At 49.1% G+C, this 19,531-nt stretch overlaps 1 protein-coding gene across 1 annotated transcript in view; it reads right to left on the bottom strand.

The window, feature by feature from the left end:
- Nucleotides 1–12,400, bottom strand: part of LOC138489499 (zinc finger protein 271-like) — a 521,160-nt gene extending 508,760 nt beyond the window's left edge. Inside the window, exon 1 of the mRNA XM_069617242.1 lies at nt 11,695–12,400. Within this exon, the coding sequence (XP_069473343.1) occupies nt 11,695–11,718 (24 nt within the window). The 5' untranslated portion in view covers nt 11,719–12,400. The remainder of the gene's footprint in view (nt 1–11,694) is intronic.
- Between the last annotated feature and the right edge of the window lie 7,131 nt (nt 12,401–19,531).

The following is a 19,531-nucleotide window of genomic DNA, read 5'->3' as shown; positions in this document are numbered from 1 at the left end:
ACCCCAGAGGCAGGAGTGGGTGGGCAACTGGGTCCTGGGGCTGGGCTGTGGAGTGATGGTATCCCAGTCGGGAGTCTTCTGTTCCAGCAGGGGTGGACACAGAAAATGGACCCCTGCAGATGGCTGATGTGCAGGCACCAAATGGCAGGGCACGGTGGCGGCAGGCAGGCAGAAGCAGATGGCTCGTGGGAGGCTGCTCGGGGCTCTGGGGGGGCAGTAATTCGGCCTTTTGGGCAGGAGCGTGGTCTTCCGTGTGCTTTCGCGTGGCCAGCTTGATACGGAGTGATTTGGCACGTGAAAATCTTGCACGTCTGCGTGTAATTCGAGGAAAGGCCCTTAGCGCGTAAGTGCGTCAGCATGCATACGCGATTTCATTGGACCAAAGGCCCTTAGCGCGTAAGCGCGTCTGTGACGTTTCACGCACAGGCTTTTCCCTGGCAGGGCTTGTAGATCCCACGTGCCTTTACATTGCTCTGTACGTGCTTTTCGTGGGGTGCGTGTGTTTTCCAGCCGTTGGGGTTCACACGGTATTACTTCACAGCGGGTGTTGGCTACGCGTTCTTCTACATGCAAGGCAGACGGTGAGTGGTAGCCCGCTCCCCCAGGCCGATCGCGTGTGAAACTTCCAGCGAACCCCTGAAATACACATAGCCCGCTCACACAGGCCCGATCGCGTGAAAAACTTCACGCGAACCCCTGAAATGCACGTACCCCGCTCGCACAGGCACAATAGCAGTATGGGACATTCATCATTGCTGTATATTGGCGCTTTTGTGATGCGCAGGGACGCTACCGCCTGCCTTCGTGTGGCGGACGTGTTTAGGCCTGTGCGTGTCTTTGGCCGTGCGCGGCTTTGCCCTATTAGATTCCATGAATACCTGTGGTTCGCGTGCGTGTGGGCGTTCCGTCTGCTTCCCAGCAGTACATCCCAGTTACGCCCTTATTTTCGCGCGTTGTTCTCCATTCCGAGGTTGTGCGCTTTCACTGTGCGCGTCGCGCACGCCGTTCGGGTTGTTAAAGTGACGTGTGCGCCATGCACGGGTTTGGCGCACATACCGAGGAAAACACGCGCAGGGACTTCCATGAATCACACGCGTGTGCCTGTTTTTTCACGCTTGGATTGCTGCACCTAAAACATGGACATCATAAGAGCGCACATCTGGAAAAGTGCTGCTATTGTCCTCCACTATCCAATCAGGCTTGGAAATGTTTGGCGAAAAGGTACGAAATAACAGAATTTTTAATTTTAATTGATATCTTAAAAATCATGCAAATGTTACTTCATGATACTCAGTGTATATTTGTTGCTAGTTATTTTAGTTGTTTTTAGAAAGATATTGATGAAGAAGATGAAATAAGGAATTTAACACAGAGATCCCTAGTTGCGGCTGCGATCCACAGAAAGTGCAAGGTCACTAACTAACTTGAGATAATGAAATGTTATGTGTTGAATGCTTTCAGTTGTGCTACGATTGTGATGTTTTAGAAGCATAGATGTATATACATGATTCACAGAATTGTATGTGATTATATGTGGTAAATATCTTATATGTTTTGTATAGGATCAAGAAAGAAAGAAAGAAAGAAAGAAAGAAAGAAAGAAAGAAAGAAAGAAAGAAAGAAAGAAAGAAAGAAAGAAAGAAAGAAAGAAACCACATGCCGCTACTTTGTTTTTTAAAATTATTTTGGTTTTTGGGGAGTGAAACCTGCCTCCTTGTGGGTGCTTCACGGCACTTAGACATTAAACATGTATGCAAAATGACCTAAAGAATCGTCACATTATGTAACGCAGCATAACATGCCGTGAACTGGAATGCAATCTGAGGGGAGGTTGTGAAATAAGGACAACACACATATAACATCCATGTTTCATGTGTATGTATTCACTGTGTACCCAATGATGTTCATTATTAATTATTTAGCCTCTAAATCTTCTCTTTCAATCCTTGATGGCAAGCTACGACAACAACTATTAGAATGTTTAATGCATGTCGTTGACCTGACAATGTGGGTTAGAAACAAGGGGAGACAGGATGACAGGTCTGGGGTCTGGGTGAGGAGGAGTGATACCACAAGGTGGTCTCGTGATGTGGGAGCAGGCAGGCAGAATGCGTGGTGTGGAGGAAGTACACCAGGTGTTGCTTTTGTGGTTGCAGGGGGGAGGCAGGCTGCAGTTATTGATTTTGTATTGAGGGGAGTGAAAATGTAGGAGACGGGTATGAGTTTGTTATCGGGGTGGGGAAGTGGACTCCAGGCGTTGGTTTTGGGTTGAATCGATTTAATGATTTGCAGTGTGCTGATGACACTAGGCAACCAAGCAAATGAAAATGCTTCTAGGTGCTCAAGGATGGTTTTCATGATGGCTCCGTGCCCCATTGGAAGCAGTGATCTGCGCAGCAAGCTCCAACTACACAATATATGGAACTCATACCTAACGCGTTAGAGCAATACAAGGCAAGGCTAATTTTGTGAACATATCGGAAGGGGATTGGCGTGGAGTCCTGTAGACGAGTGCCGTGTACTTCACAATTGCTGAGGGAAGTAATGTTGGGCCCGGCACAAATTCACAGGCGGTAAAAGAGAACGCTGAAGGCTCTGCCCCACCCGCAAGTTTGCAATGAGAAGCCGCTATGTGGACGATGAGGAAGAAAAGGTGCCGCACCCAAGAAAATGCCCAGAATGGCAGAGAGCCCCATTGTGACCAGGCGTGCCCTTGCACAGCAAGACTGGTGCCCAAGACACCGTTCGGCATTATAGTGAGCCTCCGGAGAGGATTGCAGGTTACATACTGCCCAGATCGCATAACCGGTGAGTGCTCCCTTCAGCACCCCAGTCAGATACATCAGGAGCAGGCTCTGTGGGAGTGGGGGACGGTGGACCCCCGGAGAGAGCTATGGTGGCGCAGATGACAAGCTCTCTATGTCTTGAAACTGAACTGCATCGATACAACAACAAGTGCTAGGACAGAGATCCTGGGGAAGTTAGCAGTTGGGGGCAGCATCAGAGGAATAACCTCATAGTTCTTCAGAACACTGAACTATTAATCTGGAGGGCAAGGGCTCGAAGCAGGGGGGTCTCACAGGACCTTGGACTCCCGGGGGGAATCTCAGTGTGTCGGATACATCATCGGGAACTCTTTGGAACACCACTGTGCACTCAGAACACTCACATTTAACTAATGAGGGCTAAGGAGGCGATTGCACGGTACCAGGGCCAATCTCAATACATATACAGGCGGTACTTGCCCATGCTAATAGCCTTGGAGTAAGTGGAGAAGCGAATCGCAGACGGACAAGCTGGGGGTGAATGGGAAGCTCTCTATAAGTGAAAATAGGGAAGTAAAAAGAGCTACATTACTCATATTGGATACTTTTTGGAAGAACTGAAAAGTAAAGTGGAACTGTAAATAAGGGTGACACCTGACCAGAACTTACTAGCAAGAAAGGTCCTAGGGAAGAACTTGGTCAATGCCAGGACCCAGGAAGGAAAGAAAAGAGAGCAGTTCCTCCGTCCCACTCACACCAAAAGAGAATCCAATCAGAAGCTGTTGGCGTAGGTCAGTGGGGCCCAAAAAGACCCAGCGCACATGAGCGATTCAGCAGAGTTACAAAGGGGCAACACTGATACTAACATGGCAGCCTCGAAGAAGTAGTAGAACGCTGCTTTCAGGTTTTTCAAGATAAACGTTCTGCCTCTTTACAGCTACAGTTCGACACCTTCACCACTGAATTTAAATCCGCCCTGTCAGACATACGGAAGGGCATCGCCTCTCTTGAGGAAAGAATGAACACTAATGAGAAGACATTACAAGACCTGGCTCGGGATTCCACAAAGTCAGAGGAGCTCCTCGAACAGCTGCCAAGGGCAACACAAAATGTGGAGCTTCAATGCAAACATTTGGAGAATAGGTCGAGGAGGTCCAATATTCGTATATGGAACATTCCGGAATCAGTGAATGATTCAGCTTTAAGAGAGGAAGTTACAGGAGTCTTCAAAGATCAACTAAATGCAGAAGCAGAGGTAATAATTCCTATCCACAGAATTCACAGGGTCGGCCTGAAACGCCAGGACACGGCCGCCTGACGTAGAGGCACTTTAGTGGCATTGGCATGTTACCCTCGGAAAGAACACATTCTAAGGGAAGCCAGAAAAGCAACACAAATTACACTTAACAGGAACTAAATCCAACTGTATCAGGATCTTTCTCCATTGACCCTACAAAAAAAAAGATATGCGTGAAATCCTGCAGCATTTGCAAACTCAAAAGATACCATATAGATGGACCTTCCCATTTGGCCTTTTGTTTAGTTAGGAAGGCAAATAATATTGAGTCACAACAAAGGAGGAGGGGGGGGCATGTATTTTGCGACTATACCAGGAAGATCATCCGGGCCCTAGTACGGGGCTCCAGGCTTACACTCCACGGGCATTGCGTTATTGGGAATGGACAACAATACAACGGACCGGGACAAGAAATCAAAGAGGCCCCTTTCCAGCAGAGAAACCCCAAGTATCCTGAAGGAGGAAGCGCTTGCCTGACTATCGTCGACATGGTGAAATAAGGTACATTTCCACAGATCATGATTGACACTTTGTAAAGTTGGGGCTTTGTAGAGGCTCATCTTGGAACCCATTAAAGACAAATAAAGAGGGATTTAGAATACCCTGCACGTACTCCTGTGTTAGGAGGTAGGCCATCTCTGAGGACGGAGTCCAAGGAGAGAGTAGCAAATATGGTCTACACCAGGGAGAGGGGCAAGTTGTTGGGGAAAGGTTGCAGGGGGAGCGGGAGGGTATAGGTTGGGAGTTAAGTGGAACCGTTTTGGGGGGAGGGGCATCACACGGAATCAAAGACAGAGGGTTAGATTGTTGTCCCGAGATATCTGTTCCCAAGGTAGCGAGTTTGCAAAACGGCCTTATCTTCCGCTGTCTGACACTTAATATAAGGGGGCTTAATACCCCCGTAAAGAGGAGGAAATTGGAATGACTATTACATACACATCAGTCCGACCTTATCGCCTTACAGGAAGCCCATATTAGATATCAGGACCAACACAAGTTAAAACTAAAGCAATACCCCATAATTAGGCAGGCTAATGCAAAAGGGAAGAAAGCGGAGGTGCTTATTGCTTTTAAGAGGGGCACGCAGGTCTCCATGATGAAGGTATAAGCAGACAAAGAGGGTTGTTTCCTATATATAGTAGTGCAGATGGGATTGCAGATCCTCACTTTGGCCTCTCTATATGCCCCAAAAACTGGTCAGGAGGGCTTTCTGAAGACAGCATTATCCAACTTAGAACAGATTACTCAGGGCGAAATGATTTTGATGGGGGATCTTAATATTGCGTGGGACCATGTACGAGACAGAGGTTCTACTACCAGATGTGCTTGCCGTCCTTAGCCCTTAGACAGAAATTAGCAGTTGACACTCAAAGATGTTTGGCCTACTCTGAAAGGAGATGAAAGGGCATACACTCACTATTCCCACGTTCACAAATCATTTTCAAGGATAGATTATTTATGGGCTTCGATTAGGCTGATAGGAAGAGTAACACAAATCGTTACCCATACAATCACCATTTCATATCATGACCCATTGACTATTGAATTTAACCTCCCTGGGGTCGTTCCTATTCTGTGGAGCTTGACATTTCCAAAAGAGTTACTGACTGATCAGGTTCTCTGCGAAGAAATAGATTGCAAGATTACCGAATACTTCAACTCTAATTTTGGCGGGGAAGCGGTTTGGATGTAAAGTGACCTTCAGGGGGGAACTTATTGCGATACAGTCATATAGGGGGAAACTCAGGCGAAAAACTGAAATAGACCTGGAAGTGAAGGTAAAGGATACCTTGAAACAAATGGAGGCAGGCTCATCACCGAGCCTCCAAAGGCAATACCGAAATGCTAACAGTAGACTTCGACTTTATACGAACTAAACAGGCATAAAAAAAGTCTATTGTATTTAAAGAAAAGGATATACATTAAGGCAAATAAAGCAGATAGAATGCTTGCTAGGCAATTAAAACAGAGAATAGCGTCCAAAAAATACAGGGGGTAGAAGACACACTAGGGAAGAGAGTCACAACAACGGAAGCAACGATATCCAAGTTTCGTTCTTTTTACTCTGCATTATATAAGTCAGACTCTCCAAACCAGTTATCACATAAGAATTACTTGCAATCTACTCAGTTGGAGAACATTTTGGAAATAGACAGAGTAAATCTAGATAGCATTATTACTCGGGAGGAAGTGTTATCTGTGATAGCTAACCTTCCAATAAATAAATCTCCGGGACCAGATGGTTATACAGCATATTTTTATAAAAAGTTCTGATCAACCGTAGCCCCAAACTTAACAGACCTCCACATTTTATTACAAGCAGTAAAATAAAAGCTTCTATGCAAGAGGCCAAAATAATCTGAATTACGAAACCAGGGAACAATCTAGTTAAATGCGGATTGTATCACCCAATTCCGCTTATGAACATCGACGCAAAAATATACACAAAAATTCTCGAAAACCGACTCAACGGCCTTATGCCTGATCTTATCCATCTTGACCAGACGGGATTTATAAAAGAATGACAGACCCACAATAATATTCGGTGAATCTGCTACCAAATTTTAAAAAAGTGGTAAAAAGGAGGATGCGCAATATTGGTGTAGTTAAATGCCCAAAAAGCATTTGACCATGTGGAGTGGTCTTTCCTGTTTAATACCTTATGAGCTATGGGTTTTGGCCCTAAATACTTTGCAATGGTACAAGCTAATTATGTGAATCTCTCGGCCAGATTGCTCATAAACGGTCAATTATCTCCGCAAGTCTCCCTGCATAGAGGTACGAAGCAGGGGTGCCCCCTTTCTCCTCTTCTTTATGCAATACATTTAGAACCATTAATATCGCAAATCGCATGTAATACAAGGCATACCGTTTGGGGGAGACACTCATAAGTTGATGGCGTATGCAGACGAAATGCTCCTCACAATCACCAACCTTATTGGATGGGGCCATCAACCAGCGACGAACTTGAAAGTATTGAAAATGCTGACTCTCCTAGAGGGCCAGTTCCTCTTTACATACTGAAAAGGACTTAATATCCTGCCACAAAAACACGTCTCGAAACTTTGTACATCCCTCCCTTTGCCATTCTGGGAAGGAGCTAGCAGGTACTCCTGGAGTGAACTGTGGGTTCGCAAATAAAGGGGTAAAGGGGAAGGGAAACGAAGTAAACTGATGCTGAATGACGGCCTGATCCCATATATCCTCCACCAAACTAGTGATCTTACTATAGTGTATGTCCCTAGGTCTGTCTGCTCTAGGCAACCACAGTGTCTCTCCCATTCTAGGACCCTCTATAGCCATTTCCACCTGCCTCCAACTCTTATTAGTGCCTTCCCCGAACCATTCCTTCCCACTAACCATTCTTACATATCAATTGGCCTGGACGAAAACCTTGGGGTTTATGCCAACAGAAGAATCGTCATCCCGCTTATGGTCAGATATCCCGATGATGACTACGTCCATACAGATCAGGGAATTTTGGTTCAAATTAATGTTTCAGTGGCATTATACCCCTGAACGGTTACATAAAATTGCTCCAACGATTCCAGACTCTTGTTGGAGGGAATGTGGGGGGAGAGGAGATTGTTTACATGTTTGGTGGTCGTGCCCAAAACTATCCCAATTCTGGAAGAAAGTGCAGAAAGATATGAGTGTAATGTTTGATTTTTAAGACGGAAAGAGTATTTGGGGAATGCCTTTTAGGCCTTGCACAACAGGACAATAAACTTTGGCCGAAATACAAGAGGAAGGCATTTTCTATTCTTCAGTTGGTGGCGCTACCGTTAGTGGCTCATTGGTGGAAATCTGCAGACCCTCCACATATAAAAGACTGGTACCACGATTCAAGGGGAGCGGGCCAATTTGTCAACGGAATGGTCATCAATCCGGAACGTTCTTCATGGAGACTACATGGAACAACATTGCCTGCGGAACTTACGAATACTGGATATTCTTTGAACGTATAACAGTTTATTTTCATTCTGTGTACATGGGAGGGAGGGGGGAAACGGGTTTGGTGGAATAAGATTTTTTTTTTAGGAGAATTGGGGGAGAAATCGTTGAGTTTATTTTGATTTGATTTTGTATACTTGAAAACCCAAGAAAAAAAGAAGAAAAAGAAAAAAGAAATAGCATATAATCATGGCTTGGTCAAAAAAGAGAGCAATTAGTTTATTCCTATAATTCGCCCAGGTCTGCCTTGGTCTTGTAATTAGAGACGTGAGCAATCAGGGGATGTTATACTGAAGAAGGCAAGGTCCGCTGAGGAACATGTGGGAGTACCTGGAAGACATCTGTCTATGAGGCCACAGAACTTGAACTCCATCCGCTTATAAAAACCTATGAACGGTTAAGAAAATGCAGTCCCCGGCAAAGAACCCAAATGGGGTAAAATATTTTCAGACCTTAGATAAGGCACGCAGCTGAATATGAAACCATTCCAGGTCGGTAACAGGAGAACAATTCAGAAAATAAAAACCGAATGCACAAAAATAAGGAATTCGGCAGTGGATAAAATAACGAAAACCCATAATGGCGATGCAGGGGGAGCGGGGGATGTCGCCTGCTCCCTCTGAGTGACATTATAGGTATTTGGAGCTGCGGGGGTGTCCTCTGCTTCCATACAAAGGAAACCAGGGGACAAATAAAGTTTTTAAAATATAGAAGAAGAAATAAGGACCCTGCTGTGGAAGTTACGCCCCTCAAAGGGGAGGCGGTACTCACGTCGCAAGGAGAGCACAGCGGGGAAGGACAAAAGGTAGGTTTGGCGGCGGAGGAAAGCTTAAGGTTTAGGGGGTGAAGGGAGGGGGGATAGCGGACAGGGTGATGTGCGTGATTATAGCATGCTTGATATTTCGAATTCGAAATCTTTCGGATTCGTAATATCCAGATACAAAATAATCATGTACATCCAGATCCCACCACAATCTGGAGTCTCCCTAGGGGGTAAGCCGCAGAAATTGTTACTGTGAAAAACTGATTTGCAAACAGCCCCTTTTTCTGCATTAAGGTACACATTGACTTGCCAAAAGACCCTCAAGCTCCTAACTTTTTGGGCTAAAATAACCGGGTGGCTTACTAGGAAAGGATATGGTGGGAGAGCTCCACAGTTGTTCAAGAGGTGATTTAGTCCAAACAGAATCAAATCTGAATTTAATTTCAGCCCCTTCTCATCATTCACTCCTGCACAAGATCCTGACCAACAGATAACAGAGAAAAAAATCCTTCAAGGGGCCATCAACCCGCAGAAAGATCTACCGACTAGTGATACTGATCCCCCAAAGAGACAAGCAATACTGATCCCCCAAGGAGACAGGCAATACTTATCCCCCAAGGACACAAGCAATACTGATCCCCCAAGGAGACCAGCAATTCAAGACATGGAACCAGATGAAAATTAAAAAGGAGTGCTGACGACAGGGGAAATGGCAGCACTCCATATGCACCCGGTAGAGGTGAGGACTGGAAAGAGCCTGTTTGCGTTCAGCAAGAACTGAACTAAACCAATCCAAAGCCTGACAGTTTACCCCAGCCAACAGAGAGAGCTGGAACACTGGGAGAGTGTGATAATATCAAGTGATGTGGAAAGATCTAAAAGTAGGAGAAGAGGGGGCTTTTTCTATCCCATGGATTCTGACGTGGTCTAAACCATTCAAAATGTTCCTGAGAACTACCTTTTGGAAAACTTTGGAGATCCAAGGAAGCCCTACAACAGGGCAGATGTTAAAACAGCTGGATCCAAACCAGGATTTTTAAGGAGGGAGGTCAGGACAGATTGTTTGAGTTCAGCCTGCACCAGCCAGAATAAAAGGAGAAATCAACATATGTGGACACCCCGGGGGCAGCGCCACGGCATGTTCTCTTTCAGGGAAGGCCGGGGAGGAATCAGTCACATTGGAAGTGTGGTGAAAATTGGACAAGAGAGGCCACATAAATTGAGGCAGCTATTAGGACAAGTGTTGATCTCTTGCCTTGCGGTCGGGGGGGGGGGGGTTCTAAGAGTGACAGTTTGAGCTGGTCTGTAAGAGAGAGAGGGTGCCGGTGGATGTTCCTATAGCAACTTATTGAATATATCCTAATGTTCCAGTATTGCCTGGATGTGAACGGTATTAGAGTCATACCTAGTAAAGAAGTTGCCTAAGCTACACTGCAGTCTCAGCATCATCTGTACCGACAGACCCTCATTGCAATAGTAGCAGAAGAGGTCCTGGGGCTGGAACAGAAGCAGGGCATTGTGGGAAGGTCTGAACAAAATCCTTCTTGACTTCTTTCAGAATAAGTGTGATCTAATTGGCCTCACAGTGCCTCGGTAGATAGAGTTTAGTCACCCCAAGTGTAGGTGGGGGATAAAGAATCCTGGATTACCTGACACAATGTTTTTGTGACACTGGTGGCGTATTTATTTTTTCATGGAAAAGTGTTTTAGCCATGGGCGTATCCTTTTCATGTGTTTTAGGAGCCTCCTTCAATAGGAACAGAACCAACTGATCCCCTATTTTCCTCCATTTGGCTTTGAGGAGTTAAGGAGTCTCTTACAGATGAACCACGTGAAGCATTTGCATTTGAATTAAGATGGGAATCTTAAATAGGGCCGCCTTGAACATGGCTACAGCCCAAACTGTTTGCAATGCTCTGCAGAAGGCAGTGCAGAATGTGGTTGGGTTGAGGCGGATATTAAGATCAAAAGGAGACTGGTAGACTCACTATCTACAGGAACATGCGCCGCCATACGAGAAGGGAAGAGGTAGCAACACAATGAAGACCAGCCTGTCTGGAATGAGAAGGGGCCAGTGGTCCACAGAGCGTGAACATGAGGTGAAATACTGACGAGAAAAGTGGCACTGTCAGCCTTAGATGGGGTGTCTCCCCAAAAAGTAAAATCCTCAAGAATCGAATGGTGGAGAACACCAGGATCCTAAGAAGAAAGAAGGTGTGAGAAACTAAAGTAGAGGCCTCGGGGCCAGTGTGAGGTGGAGAGGCAGGACACCAGGTATGGGTTATAGAACTCCCAAATCTCCCAGGACATGCATGAGAATGTCATCAAGTCCAGTTTATTCTTTAAATGTAGGGAAAGACATAGCTACAAGTCCGAGAAGTCATGGGAAAAATCAGGTCTGGATGAGCTTCTCACACATAAAAGAGGGGAGCTTAGACGTTTTGTGTTGTGGTGTGTGGAAGCAGTTCTGTGTTTTGACGCTGGGGAGGAAGGCCACTGGGCCTGGGTTTTGGGTTGTGCTGTATGGAAGTTGTGCGCCTGGGAGGGTTTGTGTTGTGTTGTGTGGAGGTAGTTCACCTGGGATGGGTTTTGTGTTGTGTGTGGAGGCAATTCGCCAGGGATGGGTTTTGTGTTATGGGGCAGGGGAGGAGGTACACCCGGTCTGGGTTCTGTGTTGCACGTGGTGGTGGGGAAGCAGGACACCATGTGCCATGGGTCTTTTGCTGGCTCAGCTCTGCCTTGGCTCTTCCCATTCATTCTCTAGCTCCCCCACTTGAATTAGAGATACACAGATGGTATATATTCAGTGACATCCCAAGGGTCGATACAGCAGGCTCGAGGTGAACGACCCCACATGGGTCCAGTTGGCAGCAGTGACTGCTGTCCACAAGAAAATAATACGGGAGACAACTCACCTCATCTGAACCCTGCTCAGGCATGTCTCCTCAGGGATGTTGGATGGACTTCTCCACAGTGACCCTGGATGTAGTTCACCCCAGTGATCTTGGGTGGATTTCTCCCCAGTGATCTTGGATGGAGTTCTTCCCAGTGATCTTGGATGGAGTTTTCCCCAGTGATCTTGGCTGCAGTTCTCCCCAGTGATCTTGGATGCAGTTCTTCCTAGTGATCTTGGATAGATTTCTTCCCAGTGATTTTGGGTGGATTTCTCCCCAGTGATTTTGGGTGGATTTCTCCCCAGTGATCTTGGATGCAGTTCTCCCGAGTGATGTGGGATGGAGTTCTCCCCAGTGATCTTGGATGGATTTCTTCCTAGTGATCTTGGGTGGATTTCTCCCCAGTGATCTTGGATGGATTTCTTCCCAGTGACCCTGGGTGGATTTCTCTCCAGTGACCCTCCCTCGCTGGACTGCTTCCTACTGATCTCTAACAGGATTAAGCAGCCTCCAGTAGCACCGGTTACTGGGTGATCTCTGGCCTCCGGCGCAGCACTGCGCATGCGCAGAGCTGGAGATAGGTAGAAATCACCAAGACACGAGACAATCACGTGCACAGGAAGCGCCAGTCTCCGCGTGTGAGACGCCGGTCACCAGGAAACGCTCCGAAGCAGTGGCCTATTTTTAAATTTCACAACTAATATGTATTTAATGGAATAATACAACTGTTCCTATGTTGTATGTGGTGATACTTAAAACGAAATAAAGCTAGTGCGCATGCGCAATAATTTTACGTGACCTTCTTAGAAGTGCGCATGTGTAGTTAGAGTAAGTGTTCCAGCGCGTGCGTAGAAGAGTGAAATATGGCCCGCGGGTGGCCAGGATTCCGTACTCTGGCGCACTTGCGTCACGTGTCTCCCCGCAATCAATCAGAGGCAGCGCCTTGAGGTGACTGAGGGACAGGCGGTCTTTATCCTTAAGCGCTTGAACACGTGGAGAGGGGGAGGGGAAGATAAACATGCACCTCAGTCCTAGTGCCTAGAAACTGCACTTATCAGAGCAGGCACCCCCATGCTCTGACCCCCACTCCACCCTGTCAGCAGCGCACGTTTCCTGGATTTAGGGGTGATTCCCCGACCCCTCGCAGTTACCCCAGGGGCCATGAACCCTTCCTGATAAGTTTAGGGGCGTAAAGATGACGTCACGAGAAATGGCCCACCCTTTTCTTCAGCTTTCCTTCCAGCTGATGATCGAATTATTTCCTAATAGACATTGTGATGATCGGCCCCCCGGGGGTCCCTGGCTCAGCGTCGGACCATGGGAGGGCAGGCCTCTGGTGCGCAGCGCTGGGAAGAGGGGCGCAGCAAAGAAACACACGGACCACTCTGATCGATGCATAAACCCGCACTGGCGTTATGATGCCAGTTCCGGTGGTTCCTTTATTTCCTGTGTGTCACGTGACCCTCGATTGGCGGGGCACGTGATACCACATTCCTCCCCAAATTGGAGGTGTTTGCACGGTTGTCAACAAACATACATTTTAACTGGTCTTTACATAACTTGGCATACATCTTGGATAAACAAAACTTATTGACTGAGCTTAGAGTTCACCTTAGCGAGGCTTCGGCCAGCCTACTCTGTCCACGACATATCCTTTGAGGCGGGACGACGGTTTGGGCCTCTCCCTCAGAAGATACCGGGTGTTCCTTTTCTCCGGTGCGTCCGTCCTTGGAGTCTCGGCTTTACCTCTCTCTATTTGCTGGCGTGGACTGTCTGATGTTCCGGGAGTAGCTGGACTTCCCGGTGCCACTTGGCCGGGGGCTGAGGGTGGCGCCTCCGCTTCTTCCCTAGAAGGCATCGGTTGTTCTTCCCACAGTTCTGGGGATACCTTTCTGAAGTGAGACACGTTCCTCGTCACTGTCTCCCCCCCCTCGGGTGGCTGTGGCCATGCTGTGGTTTGTGGTACTAACTGTCCATGGCTGGAGTTCGAAGTTGAGGGACATTTTCTTAGGCGGGGCTCGATTCTTGACAATAACGGTGTCCCCTGGTGTCAGCTCTCTGTGGCAAGTTCGTCTGGCGATGCTTTCTTTCTCATTTCGCCTCAGCCGCATGGCGTCTATGGCAGGGATGTCTGGTTCTGGAGCTATCCACTGGCGGTGTATGGGTAGTTCCGCCTGTATGGGTACGCCAAGCATGAGGGCTGCCGGGCTGATTCCCGTAGAGGAGTGCGGGGTTTGCCTGTGTGTTCTCAGGAACCGGTACACTGTTTTCAGCCACAGGCGTCCCTGTTCTTTGGCGATCCTGATGACTTTGTTGAGTGACCCCATGAATTTTTCAGCGTCACCGTTCGCTTGGGGCCATCTTGGGGTGATTCGCTGGTGTTTGACATTTACTTCTTTGAAATACTCGCGCACCTCTTGACTAGTGAATGATGGTCCGTTGTCGCTCTTCACTTTCCTCGGTATTCCATGTGTGGCAAATATCTTTTCTAGTTTGAGGATTGTGGTCTCTGCGTTAGTAGATGCTACGTGTTCCACTTCCGGGTATCGGCTAAATTCGTCGATCACTACGAGAAGATACCCTTTGCCGGCAATTGTGCAGTGGTCCATGCTGACAGCGTCCCAGCGTTTGCAGCTTCTTGGGGTGCTGCTAATCGGTTCAGGGTTTTCTGGTCTTCTGGATGCTTGGCATGCTGTGCAGGATTCGACTAACTGTACTACCTTTTGTTGTATGTTGGGCATCCACATCCTGGACTTGAGATATGCAGTGGTTTTGACGATGCCTTGATGTCCACTGTGCGCTAGGCGGAGAGCTCTATCCTCTAGGGACTCGGGCAGTACGATTCTATGTCCTTTGAGTAAGATACCTTCTGGGGCTACCGAGAGTTCATGTCGGATCCCAAACAGAGCTCTGAGTTTGACTTGGGCTGACGCAGTGCACTGGCCCATCGACGTGAGATAGTTCTTCCAATTGCCTGATCGGACGGCGGCAGTGGTATGCTGCAGGACGGTGTCTGTTTCTGTTTCACTGGCCACTTCATGTAGGGTCAGGGCCCGCGGCCTCGCGCAGGCGACTATGTGACAGACGTGTTCGTCGGTTTCCCTCGCTTGGCGCCGTTCTCTGTCAGTGGCAGGCCGCGGGTGGCGGGATAAGTAGTCTGCCGGGTTGTCTGTTCCTGGGCGATACTCAACCTCGATGTTGTACGGTTGTAGCTGCAGCATCCATTTCTCGATGCGTGCCGGTGGGTGAGGAGCGGATCCACGGAAAATTGGGATCAGGGGTTTGTGATCCGTGAGGACTTTTGCTTGTTTGCCTAAAAGGTACACTTTGAAGTGACGGCATCCCCATAAGATGGCTAGTGCTTCTTTCTCTATGTGCGTGCAGTTCTGTTCAGGTTTTGTAAGTGCTTGGCTGGCAAACGCGATGGGGACCACGTTTCCCTCGTTGTCACTTTGGGTTAGGACTGCTCCAAGGCCGACGGGGCTGGCGTCGACCAGGAGTTCAGTCTGCCTATCTGTGGTGGTGGACGCCATGGTGGTGGACGCCATGGTGGTGGATGCGGATAGGGTGTCATTAATTTGTTGAAACGCTTGTTGGTGGGAAGTGGTCCATTCCCACCTTTGGTCTTTCTTCGTTAGTTCCCTGAGTGGGCTTGCCGTGCTGGCGAGATCGGGGATGAAGCGTGGGCAATATGTCGCCATTCCCATGAAGCTTCTCACTTCGGAGGCTGATTGGGGTGCTTTGGTGTCCTTTATGTCTCGTACCTTGGACGGGTCTGGGGACACGCCCTTGGCGCTGAAGATATACCCGAAGAAGCATATTTCATCTTTGTTGAACTCTCACTTTTCTGCGTTGAGTGTTAGGTCTGCTTCTTCTAACCTTGTAAGGACTGCTGCCAGTCGTTTGTGGTGATCCTTCTTGTTTGATGCGTATACGAGAATATCGTCGCTGATATTGGTGGTGCCTTCTAACCCCGGGATGACTTTGCGGATTTCGTGCTGGAACACTTCCGCAGCAGATGATATTCCGAAGTTGAGTCGTTTATACCTCATCAGGCTGAGGTGAGAGGAGAATGTAGTGATGTATCTCGACTCTCTGGACAGTCTCAGTTGGTGATAGCCTGATCTAAGGTCAAGTTTACTGAAGACTGTTGCACCTGTGAGGTCTACAATAAGCTCGTCTATCGTAGGTGTTACATGACGTTCTCTCCCAATGGCTGCGTTGGGAAGCCTCATGTCAATACATATTCTTACCGCATCTGGTTGTTTGGGTTTTTGAGCAACCACCATGGGCGAGACCCACGGGGTAGGTCCTGACGTTTTTTCTATGATTCCCGCTTTTTCTAGCTTGGCCAGCTCCTTTTCCACTGCTCCTCTTAAGTGGAATGGAATCCGTCGATGTCTTACTGCTTTAGGTTCAATGGTGGGGTCTATGTGGAGCTTGATGGTTCTTCCTTTTAGGCATCCGATGCCTTGGAACAATTTCTTGTGTCGTTTTAGCAGGCTGTTGAGTTCGTCATGTTGAAGGTTGAAAGCGAAGTGGATCAACTCCAGCTTTTCTGCTGTTCTGCAGCTCAATAGTGTCTCGCAGCCGGCATCTACTACATAGATGCGTGCTCTGTGGTTGGCGTTCTTGTAGGTGAAATCCGACTTGAAGGATCCTTGTAGGGGCAAAGGTTTCTTGCTTCCGTAGGCGTATAGCCGGACTTTCTTCTCATGGAGAGTAGGCTTCGGGCGGAGCTTGCTTTATGCTGTCACTGGCATGACGTTCACGGTTGCGCCGGTGTCGATGACTACTTTCAGTGGTGCTCCGTTGGAAAGAACTGTGCATGACGGTCTCTTTCTCTGTCGTGATCGGTGTGGCTCGACGGCCGAGATCAGGTGTACTCGGTGTGTCCGCCTACTCCCCTTTTTCCGTCTGCTTTTGTCTCTCCCTTCTGGGGACGAGCTGTCGTCGCTGCTGCTCGTGTCTGGGGACTTTTGGGAGTCGTCAATGGCTCTAGCTTTTCCTTTTCGCTCTTGTTGGCGGGATGATTCTCTGGGTGCAAACTTTTTTCCTGCAATCTTGTGCAGGCTGCTGTGCTGCGTCATTTCTGTTCGGTGGGTTTAAACAGACTGCGGCATAGTGGTTAAGGCGGTTGCATTTTCTGCACGTGGATCCCCATGCCGGGCAAGACTCACCCTTGTGCCATGGGCCTCCGCACCATTTGCAGTTTCTGTCCCGTCCCTGTGCCGTGTTGGACCTTTGGCCTTGTTTCATGCGATTGCTCTGATGTCTAGAGATGGCAGCGACGTCTTCGGTGGGTTTAGGGCTGTCTAGCGGCAATCTTTGGATCGCGGCCTCCATGATCGCCACCTGATCTTCTGTTTGTTCACGGAGGCGCGCCATTTCTAGGATGCGAGTGAGTCTTATGTTTCTCTCAGACAGGATGGCTCTTCTTAGTTTTTCTGAGGATATCCCGTTGATGATCTGGAGGCGGATGGCAAATTCTTCGTCCGGGAACTCGCAGCCTACCGCCATTTCTCGAAGGTGAGCGTGGAATTTGTCTACTGTCTCTTTCTCGCGTTGTCTCGCCATGCAGAAATGGAAACGTTCGTAGTCTGGGTTGAGATCAGGCTTGAACATATTAGTAAGCGCAGCTTTGCCCGCGTCGTAGTTGTTGTCGTTGCCATGATTTGGGGTCGCGTTGAATAGGCACAGGGTGCTCCAATGTTGAGTAGGAGGAACGTGCGCTTCTTCTTCGCTATGGTAATGTCTCTCGCATCTAGATGCATTTCAAATTGCTGTCGCCAGATCTCCCACCTAATAGCGGCTCCGGTGGTAAAAGGATCAAACAGCGGCATGAAGGTTGTCTGCGCTGGGTCTGGAGGATCTAAGGTGAGGCTGCTCCTAGATGATGAACTTGTGCTGGCCCTCGTGGGGCTAGTGTTTGGGCTGGACATGTTCCAGAAGGTTCACGGTACTGCCCTTCCTGGTTAGGTTGTTGTTTGTATGAGCACAACTAATTTGGTTTGAGGCGTAGTCTGTGGGGGTTTGTGATGACTCCTGAGGTGAGGTGACTCTCGAAGTGGAGGGTGCCTGCGTTGTTGCTACACTCCCCTTCCTCTTATTTCCGGGTGATGTGAGAGGGGTGTTGTGTGAGGAGAAGCTTGCCGCTTGCCAGTCTTGTTAAAAAAATTCTTATTTTTTTTTTTTTTTCTTTAGCGCCACATGTGTTGTAGCCGACTCGTGGCCTGTAGGAGAGGTTGTCCGTGTGGTGCACGGCTCATCTGTCAGTGTGGGAGAGGCACCGGCGTGTTGTAGGGCTGCTGCGTGGTCTCACCGGGTAGATGCAGCGGCGTCTGTTCATCCGCGTCAGCAAGCGGAGGGATGATGAGCGGCTGTGCGTGTCAGAGGCGTGGTTTCTTTCCGCCTCGTCGCCAGTGTGATGATCGGCCCCCCCGGGGGTCCCTGGCTCAGCGTCGGACCATGGGAGGGCAGGCCTCTGGTGCGCAGCGCGGGGAAGAGGGGCGCAGCAAAGAAACACACGGACCACTCTGATCGATGCATAAACCCGGACTGGCGTTATGACACCAGTTCCGGTGGTTCCTTTGTTTCCTGTGTGTCACGTGACCCTCGATTGGCAGGGCACGTGACACCACAGACATCTTTTTGGTGTTCATTTTTTGTATTACTTGCATTTGAATGGTTTGTGTACTTGGTGTGGATGTGTTTATGAAGCAGGACATGGAAAAATTGGGCAGCTTGGGGGATATTCAAAAGGTAAACCTTGAGATGTAAGAAGGAATTTATTTAGGGCCAGCACGCAGCAATAGGGACAGCAAGCCACCTACAATCGCCAGCCAACCAACTGCCATCCCCCAACCGTTACGCAGGAAGTCCCCGCACCAACTGCCATCCCCCAACCGTCACACAGGAAGTCCCCGCACCAACTGCCATCCCCCAACCGTCACGCAAGAAGTCCCCGCACCAACTGCCACCCCCAACCGCCACGCAGGAAGTCCCTTCACCAACTGCCATCCCCCAACCGTCACGCAGGAAGTCCCCGCACCAACTGCCATCCCCCAACCGTCACGCAGGACGTCCCCACACCAACTGCCATCCTCCAACCGTCACGCAGGACGTCCCCGCACCAACTGCCATCCCCCAACCGTCACGCAGGAAGTCCCCGCACCAACTGCCAACTGTCACGCAGGACGTCCCCACACCAACTGCCATCCCCCAACCGTCACAAAGGAAGTCCCTGCACCAACTGCCACCCCCAACCGTCACGCAGGACGTCCCCACACCAACTGCCATCCCCCAATCGTCACGCAGAAAGTCCACGCACCAACTGCCATCCCCCAACCGTCACGCAGGACGCCCCACACCAACTGCCATCCTCCAACCATCACGCAGGACGTCGCCGCACCAACTGCCATCCCCAACCGTCACACAGGAAGTCCCTGCACCAACTGCCATCCCCCAACCGCCACGCAGGACGTCTCCACACCAACTGCCATTCCCCAACTGTCATGCAGGACGTCCCCACACCAACTGCCATCCTCCAACCGTCACGCAAGACGTCCCTGCACCAACTGCCATCCACAACCGTCACGCAGGACGTCCCCGCACCAACTGCCATCCCCCATCCGTCACGCAGGATGTCCCCACACCAACTGTCATCCCCCAACCGTCACACAGGACGTCCCCGCACCAACTGCCATCCCCAACCATCACGCAGGAAATCCCCGCACCAACTGCCATCCCCCAACCGTCTCGCAGGAAGTCCACGCACCAATTGCCACCCCCCAACCGTCATGCAGGACGTCCACGCACCAACTGCCACCCCCCCAACCGTCATGCAGGACGTCACTGC

This window comes from Ambystoma mexicanum, chromosome 9 (assembly GCF_040938575.1).
Source record: "Ambystoma mexicanum isolate Mex_15411 chromosome 9, UKY_AmexF1_1, whole genome shotgun sequence".
NCBI lineage: Eukaryota > Metazoa > Chordata > Amphibia > Caudata > Ambystomatidae > Ambystoma > Ambystoma mexicanum.
The sequence above is the reverse complement of the archived record's forward strand: the minus strand, read 5'-3'. Positions and strand labels throughout refer to the sequence as shown.